The sequence below is a fragment of the Oncorhynchus clarkii genome, chromosome 2 (genome assembly GCF_045791955.1).
Source record: "Oncorhynchus clarkii lewisi isolate Uvic-CL-2024 chromosome 2, UVic_Ocla_1.0, whole genome shotgun sequence".
Classification (NCBI taxonomy): domain Eukaryota; kingdom Metazoa; phylum Chordata; class Actinopteri; order Salmoniformes; family Salmonidae; genus Oncorhynchus; species Oncorhynchus clarkii.
Window position 1 is genome coordinate 97407654 of NC_092148.1, and position 27346 is coordinate 97434999.

The window sequence follows — 27346 nt, forward strand, 5'->3', positions numbered from 1 at the left end:
GCCTAGTGGTCACTACCCAGAGAGTTGTCGTACGAATCCCAGTATCAGATGGGAAAATCTGGTGCAGTGAGCTGGCAACTGGAGGGTTGCTGTCATCAACCTAGACACCGTCCCCTGCCGTTGTGCCAATGACCAAGGCACTAACCTCCTACAATTTTTTTCAGGGACTGCGGCACTGCAGATGACTAATTGCCTCCAGTCCATCAGGGTGTGTCTTGGGGGATTGGGTTGCGAGCATAAAGACAATTCCATTCTCTGAGTTAATGGACAATAAAGCACTGGAAGTGATGTTCTGTATGTGTGAGTATGTGTGTTTATAAGACGTATTGAGTTATATACTATATTAAAACACAAGATATTGACAGACGGTTGAAATAATTTAGCAGTAATCTGTTTAATAATTATATCTATTCAGTCCACAAAGGGTCATCCTCAGAGCTTACAGTCACTGACAAACTGGAAATAAAAGGGTCAAAGGTCAATTATTGTCACTCTCTTTGGGTTTGGTCTTCCGTTGCTTTTCCATGTCTTTGAGTTTGGAGTCCAGCTTCCTGTGTAGATAGGCCTTCTTGTTAGGATCTACAGACTTGTCCTTGTGTCCACTACCAGCATACAGAACCCCTTCTTTACTGATCCTCATCCTGGCATTGGCCCTGGCTTGATCTCCACACCCATGGACCTGGAGGAGTTACAACACAGTCACAGAGTCATGGCAACACAGTCACAGAGTCATGGCAACACAGTCACAGAGTCATGGCAACACAGTCACAGAGTCGTCGCAACACAGACACAGAGTCGTCGCAACACAGACACAGAGTCATGGCAACACAGTCACAGAGTCATGGCAACACAGTCACAGAGTCATGGTAACACAGTCACAGAGTCATGGCAACACAGACACAGAGTCATGGCAACACAGTCACAGAGTCATGGCAACACAGACACAGAGTCATGGCAACACAGTCACAGAGTCATGGCAACACAGTCACAGAGTCATGGTAACACAGTCACAGAGTCATGGCAACACAGTCACAGAGTCATGGCAACACAGTCACAGAGTCATGGCAACACAGTCACAGAGTCATGGTAACACAGTCACAGAGTCATGGCAACACAGTCACAGAGTCATGGTAACACAGTCACAGAGTCATGGCAACACAGTCACAGAGTCATGGTAACACAGTCACAGAGTCATGGCAACACAGACACAGAGTCATGGCAACACAGACACAGAGTCATGGCAACACAGTCACAGAGTCATGGCAACACAGTCACAGAGTCATGGCAACACAGTCACAGAGTCATGGCAACACAGTCACAGAGTCATGGCAACACAGTCACAGAGTCATGGCAACACAGTCACAGAGTCATGGTAACACAGTCACAGAGTCATGGCAACACAGTCACAGAGTCATGGCAACACAGTCACAGAGTCATGGTAACACAGTCACAGAGTCATGGTAACACAGTCACAGAGTCATGGCAACACAGTCACAGAGTCATGGCAACACAGTCACAGAGTCATGGCAACACAGTCACAGAGTCATGGCAACACAGTCACAGAGTCATGGCAACACAGTCACAGAGTCATGGCAACACAGTCACAGAGTCATGGTAACACAGTCACAGAGTCATGGCAACACAGACACAGAGTCATGGCAACACAGTCACAGAGTCATGGCAACACAGTCAAAGAAAATAACCTTTCCAAAAACGTGAAACTAAATTAAACCAGTCCACTAAATACAAAATATACCTGAAAGTGACCACTGGTAGATAAGAGTTACAACAAATTAGGGATGTCAAACGGAAAACAAATGTAACTCGCAGATTTAGTTTAGTGATCTGTCCTTTAAAAGGGGCAGTGCAGTCCAAAACGCGATTTTGCTGTGTTTTATATTTATATTTCCACGCTATAATGTTGGAATAATATCGTGAAAGTTATGATAATGCACTTTTAGTGTAAGAGCTGTTTGAAAAGACTGCCTGGAGTTTCTGGTGACATCACCAGGTGGTATCAGTTAACAGAACAACAAAGAGCTAGTTTTAGAGAGTTTGCCCTCTTCTCTGCCAATAAGAGCTAGTTTTAGAGAGTTTGCCCTCTTCTCTGCCAATAAGAGCTAGTTTCCAGGTTACTATCCCTCCCAGTAGGCTCCTCCAATTAGGCCCCTCTCTCAGCCCACTTCCAGACTGTCCTAGCCAAATTCCTGCTTGGAAATTTGTATTTTGCTAGGAAGACATTGTGTGTCTTTGGGCCATTTTAATTCAAAAACAAAATCACAGTAAGTTACTTAAATTGTTAACCAGAAATGATTTGATAAAAATGGCTGCATTGGACTTACAAGAAAATAGACGTCTTGATTAACTCTGACAGCTAAACATGCAAATGTTTACTATACAGTGGAACATAATACAACATAATACAGTGAGAGTAATACAGTCAGAAAATGATTTGCCTAGATCTAGAAACAATGTGTCTTACCTCAGGTATGTGGTGACCGAGGCAGTATTGTCTGTTGCAGAACAGACAGAGTTGTCCCAGATGAATTACTAACGTTTTACACTTGACAAAACTACAGACGCGTTCTGCCTTCACCACAGCATCTATTAGGGTGTCAAAATCATCAGCCGCCGTCGCAGCCGCAGCGATCTCACAGGCCCCCGCTTTGGTCTTTTTGGTCTTTCCTAGAGGAGAGAAACAGATACTGTACCAGTCAAACGTTTGTAGAATAATAGTAAAGGCATCAAAACTATGAAATAACACATATGGAATCATGTAGTAACCCCCAATTTTTTTTATATTTGATATTCTTCAAAGTAGCCACCCTTTGCCTTGATGACAGCTTTGCACACTCTTTGCATTCTCTCAACCAGCTTCACCTGGAATGCTTTTCCAACAGTCTTGAAGGAGTTCCCACATATGCTGAGCACTTCTTGGCTGCTTTTCCTTCACTCTGCGGTCAAACTGTAACGGTTTTGACTTGAGGTTATTGTTTATAGGGATGCCAGGTAGGTTGTGCCTACCAGAAAAAATATTGGTTTCTCCTTCTGGTTTGGGAGGGAATGAGTCCCGTCAAGTCTACACCAACACAAAGGACTCATGTAAAAGTCAGGAGGGAAAAACACTTTTCATAAACTCTTAAAACATTGGAAATAACGTCAAACAACTATTCTTTTGCGTGGGTTGTATTACCAACATAAATGATCACAAACGCATAATAATATAACACATAATGAGCTCTGGTTCCTCCAGAAAAGTCCTGTACCTCGGGCCTAAAAGTCCAGCCTGGAAAAGGACTTCAGACAACTCAAGTGACCTTAGTCACACAATGTTTGTCCGTTCATAAAGTGTAGCATAAATCCAGTCTCAATCATAATAAATAATTTTACCACACAACCATAAAGTGTATCAAGTCTTAATAAGTCCTCAACTAGAACTACATAAATCATCACGGTATACATCACATCAAAACAAATGAAATACCGTACACAAAAAGGTTGTAGTCAGTCGGTCAGTCAGACAATCCGCCAACAGATCTCCAGCGGAGAAAGGCCACGAAGAACAACGGAGAGGTGTAGTCCCACGGACTAGTGAATGGATCCGATCCGATTTAAACTTGCTATTAAAAGCACACTTTTAAATGCAACAAAACAAACGGAGTAAAGAGCTTCGTAACTGAGGGTTGAACACACCCTCATTCGAGTCTCCATCACAATCCCACTTTTGTGCAGCTGAGGCTGGCTATTTAATTGGTAATTAAAGGGGAAGCGTCCTATTGGAGGGAGAAGCACTGAGACGGTTCAGACAAATTCAGGGCTGTTACAGAACTCTTCCCAAACCATCTCAATTGGGTTGAGGTCAGGTGATTGTGGAGGCCAGGTCATCTGATGCAGCACTCCATCACTCTCCTTCTTGGTCAAATAGCCCTTAAACAGCCTGGAGGTGTGTTGGGTCATTGTCCTGTTGAAAAACAATTGATAGTCCCACTAAGCGCAAACCAGATGGGATGGCGTATTGCTGCAGAATGCTGTGGTAGCCATGCTGGTTAAGTATGCCTTGAATTCTAAATAAATGACAGACAGTGTCATCAGCAAAGCATCCCCACACCATCCCCCCCTCCTCCTCCACAGTGGGAACCACACATGCAGAGATCATCTGTTCACCTACCCTGCGTCTCTCAAAGACATAGACCAAAGGACAGATTTCCACCGGTCTAATGTCCATTGCTCGTGTTTCTTGGCCCAAGCAAGTCTCTTCTTATTATTGGTGTCCATTAGTAGTGGTTTCTTTGCAGCAATTTGACCATGAAGGCCTGATTCAAGCAGTCTCCTCTGAACAGTTGATGTTGAGATGTGTCTGTTACCTGAACTCTGTGAAGCATTTATTTGAGCTGTAATTTCTGAGGATGGTAACTCTAATGAACTTATCCTCTGCAGCAGAGGTAACTCTGGGTCTTCCTTTCCTGTGGCGGTCCTCATGAGAGCCAGTTTCATCATAGCGCTTGATGGTTTTTGCGACTGCACTTGAAGGAACTTTCAAAGTTCTTGAAATGTTCTGTAATGACTGACTTCATGTCTGAAAGTAATGATGGACTGTCGTTTCTCTTTGCTTATTTGAGCTGTTCTTGCCATAATATGGACTTGGACTTTTACCAAATAGGGCTGTCTTCTGTATACCCCCCCTACCTTCTCACAACACAACTGATTGGCTTAAACACATTAACCTCGAGGTATAGGGGGCAGCATTTTCATTTTTGGATAAATAACGTGCCCAATTTCAACTTCCTGCTACTCATGCCAGGAATATAAGACATGCATATTATTAGTAGATGTGGATAGAAAACACTGAAGTTTCTAAAACGGTTTGAATCATGTCTGTGAATATAACAGAACTTATGTAGCAGGCAAAACCCAGAGGACTAACTGTTCAGATTATTATTTTTTTGCCTCTGACTGTTCCCTGAGGTGTCATTGCCATGGGATATTTCATAGGAACCTAATTTTCAGTTCCTACCGCTTCCACTGGATGTCACCAGTCTTTAGAATTTGGTTGAGGTTATTCCTTTGTGCAACGAAGAAGAAGCACATCCAGGAACAACGTTACACTATTGAGAGTTGCGCAAGACGTAAAAAGGAGCATGGTTTGTCTACTTCCTGTATTAAAAACAGATCGTCCCATCTACAATTTGATCGATTGTTAACGAACCTCTTGAAGCTAGGGGGCACTATTTTCATTTTCCCGGTGGATTTCTCAACATAACGTGACCAACAAACAGAGGTATTTTGGGTATAAAAATAATCTTTATTGAACAAAAGGAACATTTGCTTTTCTGATTTGTGACCAAACTTCCTGCTCCTAGCTGGACATAATGCTATGCTAGGCTATCGATAAACTTACACAAATGCTTGTCTTGCTTTGGCTGTAAAGCATAATTTCAAAATCTGAGATGACAGGGTGATTAACAAAAGGCTAAGCTGTGTTCCACTATATTTCACTTGTGATTTCATGAATGTGAATATTTTCTAGTAATATTTTTTTGACCGTTGCGCTATGCTAATTAGTGTAGTTGATGACAATTCTCCCGGATCCGGGATGGGTAGTTCCAAGAGGTAAAAAATACCTAAAGTTACAGAAGTAGTTTGAAATATTTTGGCAAAGTTTATAGGCAACTTTTGAAATATTTTGTAGTGACGTTGTGTTTTTTAAATGGACATTTGGATATAATTAACGGAATTAATCGAACAAAAGGACCATTTGTGATGTTTATGGGACATATTGGAGTGGCAACAGAAGAAGCTCGTCAAAGGTAAGGCATGATTTATATTTTATTCCTGCGTTTTGTGTTGCGCCTGCAGGGTTTAAATATACTACTCTCTTTGTTGACATTGTGCTATCATCAGATAATAGCTTCTTATGCTTTCGCCGAAAAGCTTTTTAAAATCTGATATGTTGGCTAGATTCACAACGAGTGTAGCTTTAATTGAGTATCTTACATGTGTGATTTAATGAAAGTTGGATTTTTATATCATTTTTTGAATTTGCCGCGCTGCATTTTCCCTGTTTTTTTCCCAAGTGGGACGCAACCGTCCCCTATACCATAAGAAGTTAAGGAAATAAATTCTACAAATTAACTTTTAACAAGGCACACCTGTTAACTGAAATGCATTCCAGGTGACTACCTCATGAAGCTGGTTGCGAGAATGCCAAGAGTGTGTAGAAATGTCGTCCAGGCAAAGGGTGGCTACTTTGAAGAATCTCAAATATATTTTTGTTTAACACTTTTTTGGTTACTACATGATTCCATATGTGTTATTTAATAACTTTGATGTTTTCACTATTATTCTACAAGTTAAATAAATAGTCACAATAAAAGAAAACCCCTTGAATGAGTAGGTCTGTCCAAACTTTTGTCTGGTACTGTATATCGGCGGATCAAAAATAAAAAACAGGCAATTAGAGTGAGCTGTTGATCATAAAGGAATACGGTTTTAATCATCATTTTTGACTGCTAATTTGATCATTTTTTACACTAACCTTTTGCCTTGGTCTTCTTAGCAGTCTGAGTCTGTCCTGCTGTACGGATGGTATCTAGATGCTTCTCCTGCTCCATCTTCTGCTCCCTCTTCTTCTGCTCCCGTCTCATTCGTTCCAGATGTAAAGTCTTGAGATCTGCTGCCGGTTGCCCTACAGGAGGCCCTGTAACACTCTCTTCCTCCCGGACGGCTGCCGGTTGCCCTACAGGAGGCCCTGTAACACTCTCTTCCTCCCGGACGGCTGCTGGTTCTTGGGCTTGTTGCTCCTCTTCTTCCCCAGCCTCGTTAGACCCTGTTGGGGGTCTGGAGACAGTGATGCATCTATCCTTTCCCTCTCCCTGGCTCTCATGGTTCAGGCCCAGCTCCTCTGCAACCTGTTTTACAAATTTAGTTTTTAAGTTTTATTTATTTGCAACAGGAAAAACAAAGCACAACATCAAAGTGCAACACAGGGTGCAGGTGAGGAACAGAAACACAAGCATGCAAACACCTCACCACAAGTTGCACATTGATAATGTACATTGATAATGTACAACTACAAAAAGTAACTTTGCTGGAGAAAAAGTGTGTGCTTGTTTGAGCTGTCCAGAATAATTTGTAAATGGTAGCGGTAGAAGTTAGCGTGCTTGTTTGAGCTGTCCAGAATAATTTGTAAATGGTAGCGGTAGAAGTTAGCGTGCTTGTTTGAGCTGTCCAGAATAATTTGTAAATGGTAGCGGTAGAAGTTAGCGTGCTTGCATCAACAACTTAATAAAAACACAAAGTACTATGTACCTGGTGTACGAGCAGGCGGTCGTGGGAGTTGAGGGTCGAGGGAAACCGTAGCTCCGTCTGGTCTGGGTCCTGGAGAAACCACTCCACCTGGTTCTTGATCTCCAGGTATTTTATCTGCGTCAGTCTCTGCTCCTCCTCTGTGGGGGTGGAACGTCTGGCTTGGCTGTGTGTGCTGGGATCTGTGTCATTTCAATCAATGTGAACATGTAAACTTTTGTTTAAATTTCAGTTGTGTGTATATTTCTGTAACACTACCACAGCATTAGATTAAACCTGGAATAAAACAACTATTTTCAATTGAGATTTTCCATTGAACTTGATTTTTAGTCTAGGACTAGGCTTAATCTGGTTCTGGCAAAACCAGCCTCCCCAAACCGTTCAACTTGTCCTTATTGTTACAGTATGTGAATAACGGCATACCTGAACCTGTCTGGGGCTCTCCTCCCTGGGTCTTGTTACCCCCAGAGGTCCTCTTGTGTCCTGGCTCCACCTTGCTCCCAGCCTGGCCTCTGCCCTTCTGCTTGTTGGAGGTGGAGCTGCTAGCGGTAGCTTTAGTGTTGTTAGACTTGGTATCTCGGTGGTCTCTGGTGTAGTTCTGGGGCACAATGTCCTGTAGGTAGGGATGGATGATACTTTCAGTTTCGATTTATACCAATTTATTTCTCAGGCTAGTATTGCCCATATGGATAACACTAGTTTTTAGGCTAGCATTGCCTAAATCGATAGATATATTTTAGGCTAGCATAGCCTAAATCGATAGATATATTTTAGGCTAGCATTGCCTAAATCGATAGATATATTTTAGGCTAGCATTGCCTAAATCGATATATATATTTTAGGCTAGCATTGCCCAAATCGATTGCGATATTTTATAGTTTAATGTCGTAACATTATGACTATAACTACTGTTCCCTCAAGGAGGCAAACGAGGTGCAACATACTATGGGGAGTTGTGCCTGACAAGGCCAATGAAATCCGCGCCTCACTAGAAGCCCTGCCTTCCACAGTTGATAAGTGTGAGGTTCGGATTCATTCCTTCCATTTCAAACCGCTCTTCACCGAGCTCAGGAATAGGTGGTACGGGGCTATACAGGTGTTGTACCACGTTTCCCTCCTTCAGAAAACAGTAGTTATAGTCATAACGTTACGTTCCCTTTCATTCAGTCAGCCTACGTACAACATACTATGGAGAAATATAATCCCGCCTGAAAAGGAACAATTCCTTTACCTTGGCTCAACATTGCTTGCCACTTATATCCATACAGGCTTCTCATGGAGGGCGCCCCCTTGCAGACTGAACGGTAGCAATAACACTCAGAGATAAACCTCTAGCTTTCAGGCCCGTAAGAACCAACTCTCTGGCCTCGCTTGCCAAACCTGCCCGTGTGCCTGGGACAATAGAGGTCCCTGCACAACGGGAGTTAACACGGGTCTACACGTAGGCACTGTGACACAGCCCAAACGTGTCTAAGCAGAGCCGGAACCCGGACACACTCTGTGAGGATAGAAAAGCTCCAGAACCAGAACGCGCTGAGATGGGAGTCAGACAACTCTTTAAACTGGTTCCTTATGAAGCCTAGTGACTGAATACCGGACAGTAGCATGGATGTGTATAATACTACCAATTGCCTGTAATAGCCAGAGGCTCTTGATTACTCTGAGGTGTTTGCTGAACGACACACAATGTTTGCACCAGTCATTCTGGATCTTCGACATGGGAACCACTCGGACTGGACTGCGAGCTTCGGGTGACGGGAGGATCCACTGAGGCCTGGAGAACAGTTAACATAATGACGCTGCAGAAACTCGGAAAGAGCACCACAAAAACTCGGAAAGAGCACCACAAATTGCAGCCTGTACCCTGACGTCACTGATCGCATGATCCATGGAGACACCGCGCATGCATGTAATTGGTCGGAGCAGACAGCGAGACTCCAGAGAAGTGCCATCTGGTTCTTCTTCCATTTCCACCACTCTTCACAACCGTGTGTCTGAACATGGAGAAGGACCACACAGGACTACACTCGTGAACACTGTGGAACTCTGTTGAAACCCCCCCCCCCCCCAGTGTTTATCTGCCTGGGTTTGCCTAAAGCCCGGCCCACTCTGGGTACCCAGGGAAAGAAAGTTATCATGGAGGTTACCCTACCGACCAGTCATAGGTCCTGGCGACAATGGGAATGGGACAGACAGCTCTGAAAAACAGACCCTCGCTGTTGTAACACACAGGGGTGATTCGTAATTGAATCTTATTCCCAGTAATGAAAAGCGTTGAGCTGGAGACCGCTCATTTGGGGGCTCACATGAACCACAGAGACTGTGTGTGGGCACACTGGTCACTCAGACCTGTGCCAAAGTCCCTCGCCCCGAGGGTTGTCACAGCCAAGTGCTCATGGGGCTGCACACTAAACCATTTCCTTCTGATGATTTCTGAACTTGAAATATCCTTATTCATGTCCCTGAGGGAGAGAGGGGAATGCAGAACGTTTTACATTATGTCAGGACATGTTATTGTTAGACATCGGGGATCCTGTGGAAAGGGGCCACAGTCTGGTTCAAGTCAACGGGACAGACGTGAGTTGGGGGAGGAGTCGAGGTCAGATGACGTGAGAAAGAACAGGCATCACTAAAGTCCTGCCTAGCAACAGAGATCTATTGGCTGTCCAGATGTGAAAGGAGGAGACTCAGCATAGGAGGAGGGTTTAAATACCAGTGCTTGTGTAAATATGTCTTTGTCTTATGCAGCTGTGTGACCCAGTGGGTGAATAAACTTGGTTTGAGCTTTACTAGTCGTCCGTGAGTTTTTTTTACTCTGGTTATTTAGAACCTAACACTTCACTCCCTCCAACTCCAGGATCTGAAAATAGGAATGGGCCATATTACTGCCATAATGCAGGGGGGAAGCAAGTAAGTAAGAATGGTAGTCGACGTTAGCCAAGAGGCTTTGTAAGCATAGGCTTTAGAGGCCTTCACCGGTCCAAAGACCGTTCTGAAATAGAACTGGGGCTTTCCCAACATGACCCGATATACATAAATAAAATAGTTAAAATAGAGACCAGTTCTGAACAGACCTGAGTACAACTAGACCCGTTCCGAATAGGTCTGGTCGGATCCAGACCCGGTCTGATCCAAGTGAGGGAAGCAGCAGAAAATGACATTTTTAAGCAACCGGAGCTGATCAAGCGTGAGGGAGAAGATGACACTCTAGAAGGGGCTACTGTGCGTGTGAGCGAATTACACAGATGAGAGACAGCAACCAACCAACCAAGCCGACTCGAGCTATAGCAGACATGGCTTTGTTATTTATCATTGTAATGTGATGATGTAGTACCCGTCTTGACTGCATCAAACCTGCAGAAGCTAATTGAGCTAGCTAGCTAGGCTAATTATCATCCAATATGATGACGTAGTACCTGTCTTGACTGCATCAAACCTGGAGAAGCTAATTAAGCTAGCTAACTAGGCTAATTGAGGCTGTATGCGCTTCCTTGTCCCAGGACCTCCACACCCGGCTTCTTCATCTGCGGGATCGTCTGAGACCAGCCACCCGAACATCTGATGAAACTCTCCGTAAATAATTCTAATTGTCTGGGCCTGGCTCTGCGGTGGGTGGGGCCTGGCTCCCCAGTGGGTGGGCCTATTTTCTCCCAGTCCCACCCATGGCTGTGCCTCTGCCCAGTCATGTAAAATCTATAGATTAGGGCCTAATTTATTTATTTAAATTGACTGATTTCCTTATATGAAATGTAAACTCAGTAAAATATTTAAAATTGTTGCATGTTGAATTTATATATTTTTGTTCAGTATATATACACAGTCCCTTGACTTTCTCTAAATGTTATTGTGTTACAGCCTGAAATTTAAATAAAGTTGAGATGTTTTGTCACTGGCCTACACACAATACCCATAATGTCAATAATGTCAAAGTGGAATTATGTTTTATTCATTAAAAGTGAAAAGCTGAAATGTCTTGAGTCAATATGTAGTCAACCCCTTTGTTATGCCAAGCCTAAATAAGTTCAGGAGTAAAAATATGCTTAACATGTTACATAGTAAAGTTTCATGGACATGTGAAATTGTGTTTAAGATAACTACCTCATCTCTGTACCCAACACATACAATTATCTGTAATGTCCCTCAGTCGAGCAGTGAATTTCAAACACAGATTCAACCACAAAGACCAGGGAGGTTTTCCACTGCCCTGCAAAGAAGGGCACCGATTGGTAGATGTGTAAAATAAAAAAATATAAAAAAAGCAGACATTGAATATCCCTTTGAGCATGGTGCAGTTATTAATTACACTTTGGATGGTGTATCAATATGGCAGTAATATGGCCACTACAGGCGTCCTTCCTAACTCAGTTGCCAGGGAAGAAGGAAACCACTTGGGGATTTACCCGAGAGCGATGAATAGAAAACTACTTCCAGTTAATAATCTGGTATTAGCGGACGGAGCGTAACATGTACAGCCCTAGTCTACAGCCCTAGACTACAGCCCTAGACCACAGCCCTAGACCACAGCCCTAGACTACAGCCCTAGTCTACAGCCCTAGACTACAGCCCTAGACTACAGCCCTAGACTACAGCCCTAGACTACAGCCCTAGACCACAGCCCTAGACCACAGCCCTTGACTACAGCCCTAGACCACAGCCCTAGACTACAGCCCTAGACTACAGCCCTAGACTACAGCCCTAGTCTACAGTAGCCCACAACACAAACATAACTGTTCTATGAAGAGCCTTGGATCTGACAGCAGGATGTTTTCACTTTGTCATCATGGGTGTAGATGTATCAGAAAAAAATATTATATTTCATCCATTTTGAATTTAGGCTGTAACACAACAAAATGTGGAATAATTCAAGGGGTATGAATTCTTTAGGAAGGCAATGTATTTGTGGCTATTATGCCGATATGGGATACAGTATTTTTTAGGCTAGTATTGCCGATATCGATAGCAAAACAAGTACGTTTAAATGGCGAGGACTACAAACACATTCCATTGATTAACTGATACGTTATTGATTCCAAAAGGATATTAACCTACCTGCAGGTACTCAAAGGCGGTGCGTACGTCGCCGTGCAGGGTCATGTGATCGATGAGGGTCTTGAGGAAGCCGTGGGTCTGGACGGTCTGCGTGTCACACACCAGGGCCAGGTGACGTCTGGCTCGAGTCACCGCCACGTTGATCCTCCGGTCTTCAGCTAAGAACCCTATCTCACCTGAAGGAGAGATGGAACTTAGTACATCAGCACATTGGTAGAAATTTGGCGACACACACACACACAAAAACAAACACTAGTTTACCTTTCCTGTTAGATCTGACCAAGGTCAGCACCACAGCCTCCTTCTCTCTACCCTGGAAGCCGTCTACAGACTTGATCTCCAGATCAGGATGTCTCGCTGAGAGACGCTGACGCAGGAGATCCACCTAAACACAGACAAGAACATAAACAGCCTCTGCACCTTCTGTCACAAACGTTTCAGATCAAGGCTTACTGGACTCTGGAAAACTCAACTGATCTCCACAAAAAAATGTAGCTAAAAGTTCAATAGTGCAGAAAGCAGCCCTGACTCACCTGCAGATTGTAAGGGGCAATAACAGCGATGTCTTTAGGTTTCACCCCAGCTTCAGTCAACGCTTTGATGTGCAGTTCCACAATGTCCACCTCACCTGTTTATCAGAAGACGAGTTCATCACAATTAGTTTATTAGATGTCAGCACCTCACATGAGTCCCAAGAAGACAACATACCCGAGTGAGTTTCCTCTTAGTTTAGACTAGGTCATATTGTGTTGAGCTAGGGGACATTTTGGTTTGGTAGTAGTAAAAATAAAATAAAAAAAACATGCTCACAACATAAAAACAACAACCAACAGGAAATAGGACACCTCATCATATCACCTTGGTTTCCTTTGGACTGTTCGTCTGTCACCTCCATCTCACTAAGTCCACAGCCTGCTGTGTCTATGAGGAGGAGAGGGGTGCTGGTCTCTTCAACACTGGCCACTCCTGGGAGATCTCTGTTCAGGGGAAAGAGCCATGTTAGAACTGGGTTCCTTACAGGGTTTGGGGTCAATTCCATTTCAATCCAGGAATTAACTGAAAGTCTAGAATGAAAGTCCAAATTGGACTTCCAGTTTAATTACAGAATTCACTGATTTCAAATGGAATTGAACCCTACCCTGATCCTAAACCCTCATTAAAATGTCTACTCATTTGATGTGAGATAAATGGGCTGTGTTTTACACAGGCAGCCGAATTCTGATCCTTTGACTAATTATTGATCTTTTGACCAAATCTGACCAGATGCCAATACTTGGGCAAAAAGAACCTGAATTGGGCTGCCGGTGTAAACGTAGCCAAGAGGAGTCCGTTGTTACTTGAGCAGGTGTTTCTCCACTGAGCTGTGTGCGACGAGTTGACCCTGGTACATCTGTTCTGAGGCCCAGGTCATGATGTCACTGTTCATACGGTACTGCACTGTCAGCATCCTGACTACGGAGTCGCCATACTTCAGGATCAACCTCTCCATCAGGCTGACAGACAGGCCTTTAGATGCAGCCCTGGGTGAGAAAAAAATAGTATTGTTTGAAATCCAAGTATCCATTTGAAATATGGTAAAAAGTAAAAATCCACGAGCAAGGAATGACACATGGATCTATGGAACTATTTACATGGCAGGTCTGACTGGGGACAGTCAGAACCCACTACCATCACCTGTGGAGCCCCAAGCAGGGCTTGAGAATAACTAGCTTATAAATAACGTGGCTGCATACACGGGGTACCAGGTAATAACTTGGCTATTATATACACTGGGTACCAGGTAATAACTTGGCTATTATATACACTGGGTACCAGGTAATAATGTGGCTGCATACACGGGGTACCAGGTAATAACTTGGCTATTATATACACTGGGTACCAGGTAATAACTTGGCTATTATATACACTGGGTACCAGGTAATAACTTGGCTATTATATACACTGGGTACAAGGTAATAACTTGGCTATTATATACACTGGGTACCAGGTAATAACTTGGCTATTATATACACTGGGTACCAGGTAATAATGTGGCTGCATACACGGGGTACCAGGTAATAACTTGGCTATAAACACTGGGTACCAGGTAATAACTTGGCTATTATATACACTGGGTACCAGGTAATAACTTGGCTATTATATACACTGGGTACCAGGTAATAACTTGGCTATATACACTGGGTACCAGGTAATAACTTGGCTATATACACTGGGTACCAGGTAATAACTTGGCTATATACACTGGGTACCAGGTAATAACTTGGCTATATACACTGGGTACCAGGTAATAACTTGGCTATATACACTGGGTACCAGGTAATAACTTGGCTATATACACAGGGTACCAGTACTGAGTCAATGTGCAGGGGTATGAGGTAATTTACGTAAATATGTACGTATTGATAGCGATAAAGTGACTAGGCAACAGGATAAACAGTAACAGCAGAAAATGTGATAATCTAACATATTTGCAAAAAAGGGTCAATGCAGATAGTTAAATAATTAGTATGGGTAGCTATTGGTTAACCACTTATCAATCTTATGGCTTGGTGGTAGAAACTGTTCAGGGTCCTGTTGGTTGTAGACTCAGTGCATCGATACCGCAGATTCTGTTGACATAGTCGAGGCACGGTTCGTTTACAAGAACGGACAGAAGGCCAGAGCACATTACCCACCTTCTGAGATGAGCCAGTCAGCACTTTGAAACTATCTAACCATTAACGTAATTGTTTTCAACCTGGATGTTTTATGCCATTTTATGAGGCATGTCTTACCTTGTTTCAAAGTAGCCTAGCCAAAATCCTGGTTTCAAAGTAGCCTAGCCAAAATCCTGGTTTCAAAGTAACCTAGCCAAAATCCTGGTTTCAAAGTAGCCTAGCCAAAATCCTGGTTTCAAAATCCTGGTTTCAAAGTAGCATAGCCAAAATCCTGGTTTCAAAGTAGCCTAGCCAAAATCCTGGTTTCAAAGTAGCCTAGCCAAAATCCTGGTTTCAAAATCCTGGTTTCAAAGTAGCCTAGCCAAAATCCTGGTTTCAAAGTAGCCTAGCCAAAATCCTGGTTTCAAAGTAACCTAGCCAAAATCCTGGTTTCAAAGTAGCCTAGCCAAAATCCTGGTTTCAAAATCCTGGTTTCAAAGTAGCCTAGCCAAAATCCTGGTTTCAAAGTAGCCTAGCCAAAATCCTGGTTTCAAAGTAACCTAGCCAAAATCCTGGTTTCAAAGTAACCTAGCCAAAATCCTGGTTTCAAAGTAGCCTAGCCAAAATCCTGGTTTCAAAATCCTGGTTTCAAAGTAGCATAGCCAAAATCCTGGTTTCAAAGTAGCCTAGCCAAAATCCTGGTTTCAAAGTAGCCTAGCCAAAATCCTGGTTTCAAAATCCTGGTTTCAAAGTAGCCTAGCCAAAATCCTGGTTTCAAAGTAGCCTAGCCAAAATCCTGGTTTCAAAGTAACCTAGCCAAAATCCTGGTTTCAAAGTAGCCTAGCCAAAATCCTGGTTTCAAAATCCTGGTTTCAAAGTAGCCTAGCCAAAATCCTGGTTTCAAAGTAGCCTAGCCAAAATCCTGGTTTCAAAGTAACCTAGCCAAAATCCTGGTTTCAAAGTAACCTAGCCAAAATCCTGGTTTCAAAGTAGCCTAGCCAAAATCCAACCATATAAATGCTGAGGGAATGACTGTATTTACATTTCCTGCGATTAAAAACAGTTTTTCTCTCATGTTCTATTGGTTTACAAATCAACGTTCTTTCAATATCCAGCAGCCAAAGGCAACCCATGCTAGTTGTTGCATCTTCAGATATTTCCTCTACATTTCTAACAAATGTCATCTCGGTCTCATTAAACTGCTATCATGTGCGGTACTCTTTGAGAACTGTGTTTTTCCGCAAGTTGCATTTTGGAACATTTGCGCAAAGCATTGTGGGCATTGCTGCGCTTTAATACGAAGCAATAATAGTTTATCAACACTTTAAGCTAAACGTTCTGATCTGTGGCATCATCTTTGTTGCTTTAAAAAAAAAAATGGAGTTGATTGTCCCTGAACTGTCCCAGATATACACTGCTCAAATAAATAAAGGGAACACTTAAACAACACAATGTAACTCCCAAGTCGTCCCAGATATATTTTTTATCATCCCAGGAAGATGAGACACCTTTCATTTTAAGCCCTCAAGGTTCCGTTTTATGCCCAATCTTATTCCTTATCTACATGCACCCCAATGGTCTCCCCAAAAAATCAAAATGTGTCCAATTCCACTGACTATACACAGAGCAACATATCTTTGTTGGTGGGACCAATAAGAAGAGCTGATATTTACGTGTGAGACTTGATGGTGGGTGGCAGCTGCTTGTAATCTCCAGCCAGGATACACTTCCTGCCTCGGAGCAGAGCGATCCAGCAGGAGCTCTCCAACGCCTGGGCACACTCATCGATCACCACCCAGTCAAAATGGTCTACAGGTAGGTTCTTCAGAGGGCCACCATCATTAGCACCTGCAGACAACACAGACAGGTAATATTAACTGTTCACTAGGACACCATCCAGTCAAAACGGAGACATAGGGTTGTGTTCATTAGGCACCAAAGGGAAGAAAACAGACTGAAATAGGAAGGGGCTACCAGGACTTGTTCAATCAGAAATTCACATTTTCCTTTTATGTTGCAAAACAATTTTGAAACGTTTTATAGTGTGTGCCCTAATGAACAACTGTTGATATCCACCATCACTCACCTGTGTTAGTGGCTAGAACAACATCAGCACGTTTGAGGACCTCAGCAATGGCTGTAGCTTCCCTGGTCCTCAGCTCTTTCCTCAGCTCTCCTACCTCCCTCTTCAGGTGGATCCGATCTCGTTTGTCATTCATCTTCTTCATCCCCATCTTCACCATACATTGACAAAACACAACAATATCAAACCTAGAAGTCTTCCAATACATTATGAAAAATACACAGAGAAAATTACCTTATTGTCTAAGTCAAAAAGTCTTTCACAAAAAAATAAAAAGTGTGTAAAGCTGTCATCAAGGAAAAGGTTGGCTACTTTGAAGAATTTCAAATATAAAATATATTTGGATTAACACTTTTTTGGTTACTACATGATTACATGTGTTATTTCATAGTGTTGATGTCTTCACTATTATCCTACAATGTAGAAAATAGCAAAAATAAAGAAAAACCCTGGAATGAGTCGATGTGTCCAAACTGTTGACTGGTGCTTTGCTGTGTTACAGTAATTTCTGATACCAAAATATCTGTTATCATCATTTACCAGTCAAATAATTAGAGACCATGTTGGTGTAGCCCTACTGTCCTAACTGCCCTACTGTCCTAAGCCCTAATGTAGCCCTACTGGAAATACATCATACTCACATAAAGATGTGATTATCATTGACGCCACATATATAATAATATGATCAAGACTTACAAAAGCTTTGTCGATGTCTTTGCGTATGTCGGCGATGATGTTGGTGTTGTCACTGTGAGCGAGGACGGCGTCTAGCGAGTGTTTCTGAATGGACTCTAGCAGGCGGGCAGGGTGGCCCAGTCTCAGGACCTTAGCTTTGGCCTTAGCCAGGCGCTCAACCAGGTTATCCACGGCCACGTTAGAACCAGCACAGCACAGGACCTACAGGACAAAACAGAGAAAGACATTCAAATAAAATGACAGTAAAATGCTTACTTATACAAGCCCTTAAAAATGCAGTTCAAGAAATAGTTTAGAAAATATTTAATAAATAAAGTAAAAAAAGTAACAACAAAATAACAATAACGATTACCTAAACCATATTTAAAGGGATTACCTAAACCATATTTAAAGGGATTACCTAAACCATATTTAAGGGATTACCTAAACCATATTTAAAGGGATTACCTAAACCATATTTAAAGGGATTACCTCAACCATATTTAAAGGGATTACCTCAACCGTATTTAAAGGGATTACCTCAACCGTATTTAAAGGGATTACCTCAACCGTATTTAAAGGGATTACCTAAACCGTATTTAAAGGGTTACCTAAACCGTATTTAAAGGGATTACCTAAACCGTATTGAAAGGGATTACCTCAACCGTATTTAAAGGGATTACCTCAACCGTATTTAAAGGGATTACCTCAACCGTATTTAAAGGGATTACCTCAACCGTATTTAAAGGGATTACCTCAACCGTATTTAAAGGGATTACCTCAACCGTATTTAAAGGGATTACCTCAACCGTATTTAAAGGGATTACCTCAACCGTATTTAAAGGGATTACCTCAACCGTATTGAAAGGGATTACCTCAACCGTATTGAAAGGGATTACCTAAACCGTATTGAAAGGGATTACCTAAACCGTATTGAAAGGGATTACCTCAACCGTATTGAAAGGGATTACCTCAACCGTATTGAAAGGGATTACCTCAACCGTATTGAAAGGGATTACCTCAACCGTATGTAAAGGGATTACCTCAACCATATGTAAAGGGATTACCTCAACCATATTTAAAGGGATTACCTCAACCATATTTAAAGGGATTACCTCAACCATATTTAAAGGGATTACCTCAACCATATTTAAAGGGATTACCTCAACCATATTTAAAGGGATTACCTCAACCATATTTAAAGGGATTACCTCAACCATATTTAAAGGGATTACCTCAACCATATTTAAAGGGATTACCTCAACCATATTTAAAGGGATTACCTCAACCATATTTAAAGGGATTACCTCAACCATATTTAAAGGGATTACCTCAACCATATTTAAAGGATTACCTCAACCATATTTAAAGGATTACCTCAACCATATTGAAAGGATTACCTAAACCATATTGAAAGGATTACCTAAACCATATTGAAAGGATTACTTAAACCATATTGAAAGGATTACCTAAACCATATTGAAAGGATTACCTAAACCATATTGAAAGGATTACCTAAACCATATTGAAAGGATTACCTCAACCATATTTAAAGGATTACCTCAACCATATTGAAAGGGATTACCTCAACCATATTGAAAGGGATTACCTCAACCATATTGAAAGGGATTACCTCAACCATATTGAAAGGGATTACCTCAACCATATTGAAAGGGATTACCTAAACCATATTGAAAGGGATTACCTAAACCATATTGAAAGGGATTACCTAAACCATATTGAAAGGGATTACCTAAACCATATTTAAAGGGATTACCTAAACCATATTTAAAGGGATTACCTAAACCATATTTAAAGGGATTACCTAAACCATATTTAAAGGATTACCTAAACCATATTTAAAGGGTTACCTAAACCATATTTAAAGGGTTACCTAAACCATATTGAAAGGGATTACCTAAACCATATTGAAAGGGATTACCTAAACCATATTGAAAGGGATTACCTAAACCATATTGAAAGGGATTACCTAAACCATATTGAAAGGGATTACCTAAACCATATTGAAAGGGATTACCTAAACCATATTGAAAGGGATTACCTAAACCACATTGAAAGGGATTACCTAAACCACATTGAAAGGGATTACCTAAACCATATTTAAAGGGATTACCTAAACCATATTTAAAGGGATTACCTAAACCATATTTAAAGGGATTACCTAAACCATATTTAAAGGGATTACCTAAACCATATTGAAAGGATTACCTAAACCATATTGAAAGGATTACCTAAACCATATTGAAAGGATTACCTCAACCATATTTAAAGGGATTACCTCAACCATATTGAAAGGGATTACCTCAACCATATTGAAAGGGATTACCTCAACCATATTGAAAGGGATTACCTCAACCATATTGAAAGGGATTACCTCAACCATATTGAAAGGGATTACCTCAACCATATTGAAAGGGATTACCTCAACCATATTGAAAGGGATTACCTCAACCATATTGAAAGGGATTACCTCAACCATATTGAAAGGGATTACCTCAACCATATTTAAAGGGATTACCTCAACCATATTTAAAGGGATTACCTCAACCATATTTAAAGGGATTACCTCAACCATATTTAAAGGGATTACCTCAACCATATTTAAAGGGATTACCTCAACCATATTTAAAGGGATTACCTCAACCATATTTAAAGGGATTACCTCAACCATATTTAAAGGGATTACCTCAACCATATTTAAAGGGATTACCTCAACCATATTTAAAGGGATTACCTCAACCATATTTAAAGGGATTACCTCAACCATATTTAAAGGGATTACCTCAACCATATTTAAAGGGATTACCTCAACCATATTTAAAGGGATTACCTCAACCATATTTAAAGGGATTACCTCAACCATATTTAAAGGGATTACCTCAACCATATTTAAAGGGATTACCTCAACCATATTTAAAGGGATTACCTCAACCATATTGAAAGGGATTACCTCAACCATATTGAAAGGGATTACCTCAACCATATTGAAAGGGATTACCTCAACCATATTGAAAGGGATTACCTCAACCATATTGAAAGGGATTACCTCAACCATATTGAAAGGGATTACCTCAACCATATTGAAAGGGATTACCTCAACCATATTGAAAGGATTACCTAAACCATATTGAAAGGATTACCTAAACCATATTGAAAGGATTACCTAAACCATATTGAAAGGATTACCTAAACCATATTTAAAGGGATTACCTAAACCATATTTAAAGGGATTACCTAAACCATATTGAAAGGGATTACCTAAACCATATTGAAAGGGATTACCTAAACCATATTGAAAGGGATTACCTAAACCATATTGAAAGGGATTACCTAAACCATATTGAAAGGATTACCTCAACCATATTGAAAGGATTACCTCAACCATATTGAAAGGATTACCTCAACCATATTTAAAGGGATTACCTCAACCATATTTAAAGGGATTACCTCAACCATATTTAAAGGGATTACCTCAACCATATTTAAAGGGATTACCTCAACCATATTTAAAGGGATTACCTCAACCATATTTAAAGGGATTACCTCAACCATATTTAAAGGGATTACCTCAACCATATTTAAAGGGATTACCTCAACCATATTTAAAGGGATTACCTCAACCATATTTAAAGGGATTACCTCAACCATATTTAAAGGGATTACCTCAACCATATTTAAAGGGATTACCTCAACCATATTTAAAGGGATTACCTCAACCATATTTAAAGGGATTACCTCAACCATATTTAAAGGGATTACCTCAACCATATTTAAAGGGATTACCTCAACCATATTTAAAGGGATTACCTCAACCATATTTAAAGGGATTACCTCAACCATATTTAAAGGGATTACCTCAACCATATTTAAAGGGATTACCTCAACCATATTTAAAGGGATTACCTCAACCATATTTAAAGGGATTACCTCAACCATATTTAAAGGGATTACCTCAACCATATTTAAAGGGATTACCTCAACCATATTTAAAGGGATTACCTCAACCATATTTAAAGGGATTACCTCAACCATATTTAAAGGGATTACCTCAACCATATTTAAAGGGATTACCTCAACCATATTTAAAGGGATTACCTCAACCATATTTAAAGGGATTACCTCAACCATATTTAAAGGGATTACCTCAACCATATTTAAAGGGATTACCTCAACCATATTTAAAGGGATTACCTCAACCATATTTAAAGGGATTACCTCAACCATATTTAAAGGGATTACCTCAACCATATTTAAAGGGATTACCTCAACCATATTTAAAGGGATTACCTAAACCATATTTAAAGGGATTACCTAAACCATATTTAAAGGGATTACCTAAACCATATTTAAAGGGATTACCTAAACCATATTGAAAGGGATTACCTAAACCATATTGAAAGGGATTACCTAAACCATATTGAAAGGATTACCTAAACCATATTGAAAGGATTACCTAAACCATATTGAAAGGATTACCTAAACCATATTGAAAGGATTACCTAAACCATATTGAAAGGATTACCTAAACCATATTGAAAGGATTACCTAAACCATTTTTAAAGGATTACCTAAACCATATTGAAAGGATTACCTAAGCCATATTTAAAGGGATTACCTAAACCATATTGAAAGGATTACCTAAACCATATTTAAAGGATTACCTAAACCATATTTAAAGGGATTACCTAAACCATATTTAAAGGGATTACCTAAACCATATTTAAAGGGATTACCTAAACCATATTTAAAGGGATTACCTAAACCATATTTAAAGCCAGATTCTGCAGATTCTTTTCAATATAACATATTGACTTGTTTGCTATAAGATTGCCAGTAGTGTGGGAGAAAGATGTACATATAGGGAGGAACATAATACTGTAACACAAGAGAAAGATACACTTAGAGTGCATTTGCCATTCTGGTAAAATGCATTGTCTATTGTATAGGACAGGAGGCCAGAGTAAGGCCATGAGAGTATAGGACAACTGGACACACAAGATAGAGGAGACACATAGTCTACTGATCCTAGATAAAACACATACAAAAGAACGCATTAAGCTAAGTGCAGGGACAAAGCATAGGCCTGTAGAATAAAGGAATGTATAGTATTTTTAGGACAAAGCAAGGGTCTTGCCACCATTATAATCTGACGAAAAGCAGATATGGGCGTTATTGGGCGTGAACAAGCAGGAAGCCTGAACTAAAAAGAGAATGGTAGGCAGAAGAATTAGGGGAAGTATGCTTATCTGCATATGGGTTGGACCCATATGCTATATGTGTATAAATGCAGGAGCCGGGGCTTTGGGAAGCGGTGTGTGTTCCGCGGACCACTCCGGCTTGCTTTACGTTGTATTAAAAACCTATATTGATTTCACAAGTTCTTGCAAGTGTCATATTTGAACCGATTTTCTACGACAGTAGTTGATAATGGTCTTGATAAGAATGGACCAATGACACTCTACCTTCTGTCCCCGTTTGACCACTTGTAGGATGATTTCCACCACAGTGGTTGTCTTGCCGGTGCCTGGTGGCCCGTGTATTACAGCTACCTCTCTCTGAGACAGAGCAAACGACACCGCCTGTCTCTGAGACTCATCCAGACCACTGTTCAGGAAAGACAGATCATCTGAACAAAGAAGAGCGATAATTGTCAATCTTATAATTGCATCTGAGAGTTTTTATTTTTTTTATTTTTTTTGTGAATATTTTTTCTGATGTCCAAAATCACAAAGGCAAATCATTTTCACATTCTTCTATTTCAGAGAGTATAATTCCAGCTCTGGTGTGATACAGTAAGCTCATAACATATTCCTGAGAGGAAGCCTTACTTGGTTGTGATATAGAGCCAGGTTCTGAATAGCCAAAGAGAACGCTGATCAAATCTGAGGCTGGTCCACTGCTGTACCCATTCAGAGTGTTCAAAGCCCTGCGGACAACAAGTAACGGAATAGGTAAGGATTAGAGTCAGAGTTAGGTTAGTGTTAAGACAAGCGTAACGGTTAAGCTCAGGCATAGGTTCTCTTACTAACTTTTTCATGCGTTTGTACGTGACATCGTTAGCCAGCTTCATGAGGTTGTACAGAGCGTCTGTGTCCAGGTTGAGTCCGTCCGGCGAGTCCTCACAGGCCACGGTGACAGCTGACTGACTGATGCGCGTCACGACACCAGTACACAGCTGGGAGGACGGCTTACAGCCATCCAGGTCATACAGACCCACTATGTCTCCTGCAACCACAGACAAAACCAATCAGAGAGTGAGTGATTTAGTTCAGTCTATGTAAATAGCCTTTTCATAGACCTGTATGTGCTTCATAGACCAAATACATGGAACCAGGCTACTACTGTGTGTAAAGTCTTACATAAAGACGGACAGACCATAAGCTATGCTATTCAGCGTTCTTACCGGGTCCAAAGTTGTTGCTAGGCAGCACAGAGACACCCATGTGTTTTCTGGGTTCCAGAAGGAGGAGTGATCGTCCATAAAGGCCAGTTGACTGGCTTCCTATCTGCAGCTTCAGGAGACAAACGCCTTTACTCTGGAGATCTTTCAGAGAGACATTCTCCTGCCATAGCCTGCAGGTACACAACAAGAGGAAACATTCAGAACACTGCAATGTCCTCAATGAGGCAATTCATTTAGCAACCAACACAATGCATTCTGAACAAAACATCTTTAAAAACTACAACAGAAAGGAAACATGGGTAGTTTTGCATGGTTCCGTTGGATGGGGTCTTCAATAGAAAACAACACTGGTTATGGAAGGGGCCAGGGGGCCACATTCTGGCTCCTGTGGGGGCCAGGGGGCCACATTCTGGCTCCTGTGGGGGCCACATTCTGGCTCCTGGGGGCCACATTCTGGCTCCTGGGGGCCACATTCTGGCTCCTGTGGGGGCCACATTCTGGCTCCTGTGGGGGCCACATTCTGGCTCCTGTGGGGGCTACATTCTGGCTCCTGTGGGGGCCACATTCTGGCTCCTGTGGGGGCCACATTCTGGCTCCTGTGGGGGCCACATTCTGGCTCCTGTGGGGGCCACATTCTGGCTCCTGGGGGCCACATGTATGACGCATTGTGACCTAAAAGGCTAAACTGATGTTAACTCAACATTGAGACACTTGTATTGTACACTTATAGTCGGACGTGAAGGATTTTCGTCAGACACCGACAAGGCCCAAATCCCCATCATTCGCATGTTGAAGAGACAGAGATATAGGGGTCGTAGGTGCCTTGGAAGTATCTGCCTCTACCATCAGTCCTATTAGCCAACGTGCAATCATTGGATAATAAACTGGATGAGCTCCGATCAACGCTATCCTACCAACTGCTCTTTAATAATGTTATTTTTCCTTCATTTTTATTTATCTATCGTTTATTTAGTAAATACTTTTAACACTTTTTTTTTTCTTAACTGCATTGTTGGTTTGTGGGCTTGTCACTCAGCATTTGACAAACACGATTTGATTCTAATATACATACTTGGTCTCCTCGATCTCTGCTTCTCTCTCCTCCTGAAGGAGCTCTAGGGTCTTGGACACAAAGCATTCCACCTCCATTTCTCACTGAAATGACACAAACATAATGAACAGTTTAAGTAAAAAAAGGGCTTTATAAAAACATTTGATTGACTGATCCTACTGAGGTTGCAGAAACATGATGAATGGTTGTGTCTTGGGTGCTCCTGACAAACTGTAACGGGTAGGTAGCTCACGCTTACATTTAGATTCTATTTGAAGTTGTCATGCATTAGGAGCAGAAGGTTGCAAACAAAACAAGCCATGCAATGAATGAACAGCTTGATTTACAATATTAAAACCCATTCAGTCGGTCTACAACAGGCTCTCAGAGTGCTGGATAGACATCACTGTACATCACATCCTCACACAGTATGAGCTCCTGAGTTGGGAAATCTTGTATCCCCCAATTCCATTCAGCCACAAGAGCATTAATGGGGTCGAGCACTGATGTTGGGCAATTAGGCCCGGCTCGCACTCTGCGTTCCAATTCATACCAAAGATGTTCGTTTGGGTTGAGGTCAGGGCTCTGTGCAAGCCAGTCAAGTTCTTCCACACCGATCTCGACAAACTATTTCTCCATGAACCTTGCTTTGTGCACGGGGGCATTGTCATGCTTTAACATGAAAGGGCCTTCCTCAAACTGTTGCCACAAAGATGGAAGCACAGAATCATCTAGAATGTCACTGTATACTGTAGCGTTAAGATTTCCCCTCACTGGAACTAAGGGGCCTAGCCCAAACCCCCCCAAAACAGCCACAGACCATTATAACTCCACCAAACTTTACAGTTGGCACTATGCACTGGGACAGGTTGCGTTCTCCTGACATCCACCAAACCCAGATTCTTCCGTCATACTGCCAGATAGTGAAGCGTGATTCTTCACTCCAGAGAACGTGTTTCCACTGATCCAGAGTCCAATGGCGGTGAGCTTTACACCACTCCAGCCGATGCTTGGCGCATGGTGATCTTAGGCTTGTGTGCGGCTGCTCAGCCATGGAAACCCATTTCATGAAGCTACAGACAAACAGTTATTGCGCTTAAGTTTCTTCCAAAGGCAGTTTGGAACTCGGTAGTGAGTGTTATAACCAAGGACAGAAAAGTTGTACGTGCTTCAAAACTCAGTTTTGTGTGGCCTACCATTTCATGGCTGAGCCGTTGTTGCTCCTAGATGTTTCCACTTCACAACAACACTTACAGTTGACCGGGGCAGCTCTAGCAGGGCAGACATTTGTTGAAGTGACTTGTTGACAAGCTGGCATCCTATGACGGCACCACGTTGAAAGTCACTGAGCTCTTCTACTGCCAATGTTTGTCTATGGAGATTGCATGGCTGTGTTCTCTACTTTATACACCTGTCAGCAACGGGTGTGGCTGAAATAGCCGAATCCACCAATTTGAACGGGTGTCCACATACTTTTGTATATACAGTGCACCAACTACAGTACCTTCACAAACAAAACATTAAGACACGGCTAAAGGACAATCGGACTTGTGCACATAATTACTAGCTGTGTATTGCCGCTTTTCATGTAGCTTGTGAGGTGTTATAAACACTTTTTGGTTTATTATTGTTTTATTGTGCTATTTCTCTGTCTGCATGCTACTTGTCCTATGTTGTTCTGGGTGCTCTCTCACGGTCTGTCTGGACTGTTATTGGAATTGTTTTTAATAACCTGCCCAGGGACTGCGGTTAACGGTGCACGTTAAAAGAGCCAGCTAACTAGCTAGCCTACCATAGATATATAGCTGCTACTGTCATTTAATTTAAGACAATAACACAAGGAACGGCAGATTAACAGTGTCAACTAGAATTCCCAACTGCTTATTAACTATCCGTTCTACAACGAAAGCAAACTAGTGTAGGTAAAACCAAAAAACTACCTGCTTGTTGAATCAGTTCGAGTTGAGCAAATTCATTATTTTCCTCTTCGGTGGATTAATGCGTCATTTCGTTGCAAACACGTCTAAGGTATATCGCCACCTGCTGAGCTGGAGCGTGGGTTAGGATGAACGTTTCTGAATTCTTCTACAGTTTATTTCATTTGCTACCAACAAAAAAAAAGA

At 41.6% G+C, this 27346-nt stretch overlaps 1 protein-coding gene across 2 annotated transcripts; it reads right to left on the reverse strand.

Annotated features, from left to right (window-relative positions):
* Window positions 1-364: 364 nt before the first annotated feature.
* On the reverse strand, window positions 365-27224 carry LOC139376790 (immunoglobulin mu DNA binding protein 2). 2 transcript variants are annotated; one of them, XM_071119729.1, is made up of 20 exons: window positions 27164-27224; window positions 25245-25327; window positions 24173-24342; window positions 23799-23994; window positions 23598-23695; window positions 23232-23395; window positions 17770-17970; window positions 17077-17224; window positions 16664-16838; window positions 13692-13874; window positions 13213-13331; window positions 12888-12982; window positions 12616-12739; window positions 12355-12530; window positions 7729-7918; window positions 7309-7487; window positions 6746-6908; window positions 6536-6694; window positions 2483-2685; window positions 365-679 (listed from the first exon to the last, which is right to left on the reverse strand). In XM_071119729.1, exons 2-20 carry the CDS (start codon window positions 25319-25321, stop codon window positions 479-481), a joined length of 3021 nt encoding a protein of 1006 aa, XP_070975830.1. In that variant the 5' UTR covers window positions 25322-25327; window positions 27164-27224; the 3' UTR covers window positions 365-478. The 2 variants fall into 2 exon arrangements, with proteins under 2 accessions (XP_070975830.1, XP_070975823.1); XM_071119722.1 differs by having other exon boundaries at window positions 6536-6908.
* Window positions 27225-27346: the final 122 nt, after the last annotated feature.